General features: G+C 46.1%; 1 protein-coding gene across 1 annotated transcript; it reads right to left on the bottom strand.

Moving 5' to 3' along the window:
- Window positions 1–2,294: 2,294 nt before the first annotated feature.
- Window positions 2,295–3,863, bottom strand: LOC119274583 (24-methylenesterol C-methyltransferase 2-like). The gene has a single exon (XM_037555297.1). The coding sequence runs from the start codon at window positions 3,680–3,682 to the stop codon at window positions 2,591–2,593; it is 1,092 nt and encodes a 363-aa protein (XP_037411194.1). The 5' UTR covers window positions 3,683–3,863; the 3' UTR covers window positions 2,295–2,590.
- Window positions 3,864–7,371: the final 3,508 nt, after the last annotated feature.

Here is a 7,371-nt window from a genome sequence, read left to right as displayed (position 1 = left end):
GGATTCAAAGTGAGGATCGTAGTTGTGTGCCAGAAAAATGAGGGATCAAAGCAATACGCCTGGTCCACGAACGTTGAAGGGTTCGGATTTGTGCATCGAAGGGTTCAGATTTGTGTATTTGTGTATTGTCGCTTTGCTTGAGATTCAGAGGACAAGGGCATATGCCAGACCGGTTTGGATCTGCTGAGTAGATTCTTAGAGCATGTATAATAAGGAGGTAAATACACCAGAGGTCTTAGAACTTGCGTGCGGCGGTTACTTTGGTGCACAAAGTTGTAAAATACGTGTTTGTGGTCACTAAACTTGCGAGGCCGTTCAAATACAGTCACTCTCACCATACGCATGCGTATCCGTAGACGCCAGTATGGCACGGGCCCCCTGTCAGCCACCGTAATTGCTCTTGTATGATAGATTTGTAGAAAAGTCCGCATTTCTTTTTTTATTTACATAGGAACCCCTAAAATAAGAAAAATAGTGGGGCGGCGGGGTTCCATACTTGGACGTACTGCTAAGTGGCACGATTGAACAACCACCACGCCAACAGTATCATGTGTTTACTTTGCACTATTATATTATACTATATATCCTATCCGGGTGGACCCAAAAAGTGATAATAAAAAAATTTATGTCTTCTAATAATAAGAATGCAAAGTGCGGCCGGTGGGCTCGAACCTGTGACATGGAGATTCACTCGCACATAAGCCAACCACCAAGCAACTGCGACATGTGATGTAATTTAGAGATAGACAATGTATATGTTTTTATTACTCTTGTTCTCTATAAGTATGTGCCATTTTAAAAAATGTTTAAACATTGTAAAAAATGTTCGTGTAATTCAAAATATGTTCATGCAATAGAAAAACTACGCGAACAGTTTTTTGAACCATGCGAGCATAATTGTACATTGTGTAAAACTCACAATTTTTTTTGAAATGTGTCAACATTTTTTAAATGCAATGAACATTTCTTAATTTACATGAATATTTTTCAGTGTTTAAACATTTTTATAAATGCCATGTAGTTTTTTTAACGCATGTACATATTTTGAATTGCACAAACAATATTATTTGAAAATAATACATGAACAATTTTTTCTGATCCACGAATTTCTCAAATAAAACGAATAGGTGTTATTATGAATATTTAAAAACTATTTGTGTTATTATTATGCAAACATTTTTTATAATTCATAAGTATTATTTTAGAATAATACATGAAAATTATTTGAAATTATCTTATTAATGGCATTATAATTTGCATACTATCTACAAATTTCTGAAAAATAAACAAGTGCAAAATGGGTCGCCGGACCACAGCCCATTTCTGTTCCATGAGCGCTTCCGTTTTTGTACATTAATCTTAGTTACTCTTAATAGCTGTCTACAGATGTGTGGCGTAGTTTGTGTGACCTGTATTGTACTAGCATTAGGTTGGGGTTCGAGATCTGGCAGTTAAACTTTTCGTCCCATCGATTGTTGATTTTTTATTTTACATAGAAGAAGAAGAAGGGGTTTTGTGCAAAAATGCGTCTATGTGTCATTGACAGCGGGCCCATGCCATGATGGCATCGACGGATACGCTCGCGTACAGAGAGAGTGACTGTATTTGAACAGTCTCGCAAGTTTAGTGACCCCAAACACGTATTTTGCAACTTTGTGCATCAAAGTGATCGCCGCGTGCAAGTTCTAAGACCTCTGGTGTATTTACCTCTATAATAAGTCAGCAGGCTATAGCATTTGCCAGCTCATCCAAATCTTACGTGGCAGAGAGAGAAAGCATGAAAGAGAATGGAGCGGGCTCTCCTGCAGTCTCCCGGCTATAGCACGCTTGCAGCTCACACCGCTGGCGCTAGGCCAACGCTAGGAGATTCCACCCAATCGTGTTTATACCCAGCTTAAAGAACTAATAATTTAAAGCTTTAATGAAGCCCACTTAACAGCCAGGGTATAGCTAGCTTATTAATATGGCTCGGCTTTAAGCTGGCTCTTTGATGATATGGCACAGGCTTACAGCCAGATCTCAGAGGCATCCAGATTCCAGATTCCTCCCGCACGCAGAAATATAGTACACCTAGTAAGTAACTGAACCGCAGATCCGACCTAGTAAGTAACTCAACCGCAGATCCGATCTCGGCCCAGGCGCCCAGCCGCCGGCCGCCGGCCGCCGGCCGCCGGACGGAATCCAAAGGCCCACCGTGTCAAACCACACACGTCCACGCCGGCGGTCAGAGTGTCAGACACAATCACTGCAGTAAACACAACGAACTCGCAGCAAAGCCAGAATGGAGCAGACGGTGAGTCGGTGAGGGACGAGTCCTCCAATCCAATGTTTGCTTCAAGATAAACAGATCGATTCTTCCACATATTAATAAACAGGGAAAATATAAAGTGGGGATTTCGGGTGATACCGAGCTCCCCGGAACTAATTAACAGTCTCAGTCTAAGAACAAGAAGAATGTCTAAGAACAGAAGAATTCATCCATGCTAAGATCAAAACCAAGAGCTGCATTTCCTCGTCTGATTCCGCTCCTAGCTGCCCGCGGCAAGAGCTAGGACTCGCTGCTGCATTCTTGCGCATGTGATGCTACTGTCTATTCGGCGGCGGCGGCCGGCTTGCGGAGCAGCACCATGTGCATTGGGGTGAAGATGCCGGTCTCGCCGCCGCGGGTGAGGTGATGCGCCGTCTCGTACAGCATCTCGTGCACCTCGGAGACGCCCTTGGGCGCCACGCGCAGCAGGGTGAGCGCCCGGATCACCAGCGAGTTGCGCCAGTAGGAGAGGCGCCCCATCTTGAGCCGCGTCCACCAGGGGAGCGCCGGCGGCAGCGCCAGGTCCAGCTCCTTGACGACCTCAAAGCCGACCTCCTTGGCGACGGCGGCGATCTCGTCCTGCCGGCGCAGGCCCGGGAGGGCGTCGCCGCGCTCGATGCCGTGGATGGCCTCGACGTGCTCCGGGTCGTCGGCGCGGTACAGCGGGGTGGTCACCCACTCGTAGGAGACGTAGAGGCCCCCTGGCTTGAGCACGCGGAACACCTCGCCGTAGACGTCCTGCAGCCTGGGCGCGTGGCAGGTGGCCTCGATGGAGTAGGCGCCGTCGAAGGACGCGTCCGGGAACGGCATGGCCATGAAGTTGCCGCACACCACCTCGCATTGCGCGTCCAGGCCGGCCTTGCGGTTGTGCGAGCGGGCGCGGTTGACCTGGTACTCGTTGATGGTGATCCCGACGACGTCGGAGCCGGAATGCGCCGCGATGGCGCGCATGGGCCCGCCGACGCCGCAGCCGACGTCGAGCAGCCGCTTCCCGGGGCGCGCCTCGAGCAGGTCGGCCACGCGCTCCTCGTGCACCCGCGTCGCCTCCCGGTGCGACCGGCCGGGCAGAGAGGGCGAGAAGTGGAACGACTGGCCCCAGCCCCACTCGTAGATGTCGGTGACGAGGTTGTAGAAGGTGTCGACGAAGGCCGGCACCTTGTCGGCGGTGGCCGCGGCGGCCGTCTCCTTGGGGCTGCGGAAGAAGGACCAGTACTGGGAATACCTGTCCCCGACCTTGTCGTCGGCGATGGATCCCATCTGGAGGTCGACGGCGCGCTTCCCCTGCACCTCCGCAGCGCCCATCACCCACACGAACCAGTACACCAGCGCGAAACCGGCCGCCGCCAGCGTCCAGGCCATGGTAGCCGGCTCCATCTCCCCGATCTAGAAGGAGAGAAAGGTTTGACTCGCGAGGAGAAAGCGGCTCCAGATGGGAGGAGGAGTCCTGAGATTGCGATCTGGGTCTGAGGTGGTAAATGGGAGAGAGATTTATGCCCAGCTGGATTCGAAACGGCAGAGGATGCCGTTGCTGGTTTCAGATCTGGACTCTGTTCAGCTCGACCCGGCCCGTGTTTGCATTTCCATGAGTGTGGTTAAATATGGACAGTGATTCAACTTTTGATGCTTATATTATTTTTAAATTTATTTCAAAATTTCCGGTGATGCGCTTGCATCCGTCCAACTGCAGAAAAGGTACTTCGCGCTCTCATTGATCATGGCAACGATCTTTTTATAATCTGTCTCAACATGAATCCTCTGTACTCCGAGCTCACGCTCGAACTGAAGTGCCCTCTAACAAGTTTTCAACTCAATAATCTCCGGCGTAGCATCGTTGAAAAAGAAGTGAGCCACAGCACCTCGAAAGGCACCATTGTGGTCACAGAGGACCACCCCTCCTCCTCCCTTTACCTTGTCTATTGCCACTGCTTCATCTGTATTGACCAAGATCCATCTCAACTCTGGTGGCTTCCACCTCTCATGTTGGGTCTTCACCTTTGTTCTAGCTTTCCTTCGAACGGTCTCGTTCCATTCATCCATGAAACGAGAAACATAATATGATATTTCATGTGCTTCTTGAATTATTTTGCCATCTCTAGCTTCATTCCTTGCAAGCCAAAGGCCATATACCCCCTGCTGCATCATTTCTTTCTCCTCCTCTCCCGCCTCGCCCAGTCATTGCAAGAACCACCTGCCACTCTCTTTGTTCGACTAGAAGGACACCCGACCGCCCCTCCTTTCGCATAGCTCCTTCCAAAATAGTTGGGAGTGTGGGCATAACTAGAACCATTGCGCTAATGTTTCCTCTCTGCCACACGTCGTGCGGAATACCACCGGTTTGATTTTCCTCCTGTGCAGCTCCGTTCCCACTCCAAGCCCATTGTGTATTATCCTCAGGAGTGAACCTTCACTTTTGTTTGGCACATGAGTTCTCCACAAAGCAAGCCAGCGTCTATGCGTGTTCACCATTGACGAGGGTTCCGGTCGTCCGGTCCTTGCCTTTTTCATACTCATGAGGAGGTGATAAGCTGAGCGGACTATAGAGACTCCATCCTTGGTGAAGTTTCATGCCAGATAGTCATCCACACCTGGGCCGCCAATAGGAAATTTTTTTATATCTCTTGGGTCGTGGGTCGTGAACATGATGTCCACCCTTGCATGATCTCAGTCATCTCCTTCCGGGGATAGCAAGTCACTCACCCGCGTGGTACGGTGCATGTATATTTGACCAAGTGGTGTGAGACTCCCATTACGCGGTATCCAGTTGTCGTGATGAATTAGAACTTTTGATTCGTCTCCAATGCACCAGACAAGCCCTTCTCTCAACAAATTGCGCCCAAAAATGATGCTTCTAAAGGTGTAGGAACCATACGCAGGGCATGCAGCATTCATGATAGACCCCTCCTTAAAATACCTAGCTCAGAGTACTCTTGCACATAATGAATCTGGACATTGTAAGATTCTCCAAGCTTGCTTTGCAAGTAGTGCCGGGTTAAATGCTTCATAATTCCTAAACCCCATGCCTCCTTCTCATTTGGTCGTGCACATTTTGTCCCAGGCTACCCAATGCACCTTCTTTTCACCATTAGCTAAACCGCGCCAAAAGTTTGAAGAGATGGTTGTCAGGTTCCGACGCATTTTCTTTGAGAGTTGAAAACATCTCATGGTGAATGTGGGTGTAGCTTGTAGTCCAGATTTAACTAGCACTTCCTTGGACGCCTTTGATAGGCCCTGTCACTACTAGGGAAAACCCTAGTAGTAGCGCTTATTTTATAGCTAGCAGTAGCGCTTGTACAAGCGCTACCACTAAGGCGCTACAGTTAACTAGTAGCAGTAGCGCTGGAAAGGCAGCGCTACTGCTATACCTAGTTAGCAGTAGCGCTTTTGTTGGGAAAGCGCTACTGATAGTAGTAAGTAGCAGCAGCGTTTCTTCTGAAAAGCGATGCTGCTAATTTTTCCTGTATTTTTAAAAATACAGCTTATTTTCGTTTTGGTTTTATATACAGTACTTTCATCATATGATTTTATGACCATGATTAGTTATTTTATATAACAATGGGTGAAATGAACGTGGAGTAGATTCAAGTGGAGGCAACATAATTTGATCTAGTTTGGATTAGTATATTTTTGATGTGCACCACATGTTGCCTCCACTTGAATCTAATCCATGCTCATTTCACCTACTGATATATATATATATATATATATATATATATATATATATATATATATATATATATATATATATATAGGCTTGCTAAAATGAACCTGAGCGCATTATGATTAGCGTACGCTCCGGCCGCGCCCCTAATTAGCCTGGCCAGACCAGCACCTGGTCTGCGCGCCACCCACCCCGTACCAACAAAATCCATCGTAACGGTATTACTACCAATTGACTCTGTACCAAACGGTAACACTGTTACCATCAAGAAATTAAAATTACCATTCATTTGTAGCTTGTACTCTCGCATCCTACGACTCAAAATAATACGTGAACAACTAAATGTATGGTTTTCCTCTTTTACTAGATTATATCATAACAATTACCATATACTCTAGTGCATCAAAGAAACTATTTAAAAAAATCAACAGAGAAACACCCAAATTACTAGAACGATTACTATAGTAAATTGAACCAAACAACACCTTTTTTATTGGCTTAGCGTTACCACGTGTGCATACTACTTTACGACTAGAGGAGTGATGCGTGGCAGTCAGTAACGAAACTTAGTTTCATTACTACATATGATATTGTCTGTTACCGTATTAACATGATTATCGTTTAGAGGTAGAACAAGGGGCCAAGGTGCGGGGCAGCCGGTAACAAAAATTTATTCTGTTATACTATGTACTGTATGACCCATTACTTTACCATTGAGGCTGAGATGCGAGGCAGGGCAATCAGTAACGAGAAGTGATGTTGTTACTATATGTTTCCTTGTTATTACCATCATTATATAGAGTGCCTAACCAGGCCAATGACGTGCCAAACACGATTTTGGAGACCAATCTGCTAGTAATATGTTACGATGTGTGCCCATATTTTTACGATCAAAATTACCACATGAGTGTGTAGTAAATGGTTTACTACAAGAAAATCACAGGTTCTAATAACAAATGGATGGACGAGGTGGTTAGCACACATGCGTCGTAAAATGCTTACTATAGAAGACACACATTTTACTATCAAGTGGAGGGACAAGGTGATTAGCACGAACAGATAAGCGTAGGGCCGGTCGGTAGGGTGGCGCCTGGTCTGGCCGGAGCGCAGAATAAGGAACTTTGCGCTCCCGCTCACAATAGCGCTGCCGTATATATATATATATATATATATATATATATATATATATATATATATATATATATATATATATATATAATAACTCATCATGCTCATATAACAACTTAGCATCATGCATCATCGATCATAATAATAAATAACTCATCATTGGTTTCATAATAACAAGTCATACTCATCATCATCGATCATACAACTTCTACTCGATACCATAATAACAAGTCATACTCATCATCATCATAGTCATCTAACCAATCCTACTTAGTTG

The sequence above is a fragment of the Triticum dicoccoides genome, chromosome 1A (genome assembly GCF_002162155.2).
Source record: "Triticum dicoccoides isolate Atlit2015 ecotype Zavitan chromosome 1A, WEW_v2.0, whole genome shotgun sequence".
Classification (NCBI taxonomy): domain Eukaryota; kingdom Viridiplantae; phylum Streptophyta; class Magnoliopsida; order Poales; family Poaceae; genus Triticum; species Triticum dicoccoides.
Note: the sequence above shows the minus strand (reverse complement) of the source record. Positions and strands in the feature narration are given on the sequence as shown.

What these genes read in the sequence shown, in the direction of transcription:
- LOC119274583 (XM_037555297.1), bottom strand. Translation starts at nt 3,682, where the DNA reads ATGGAGCCGGCTACCATGGCCTGGACGCTGGCGGCGGCCGGTTTCGCG.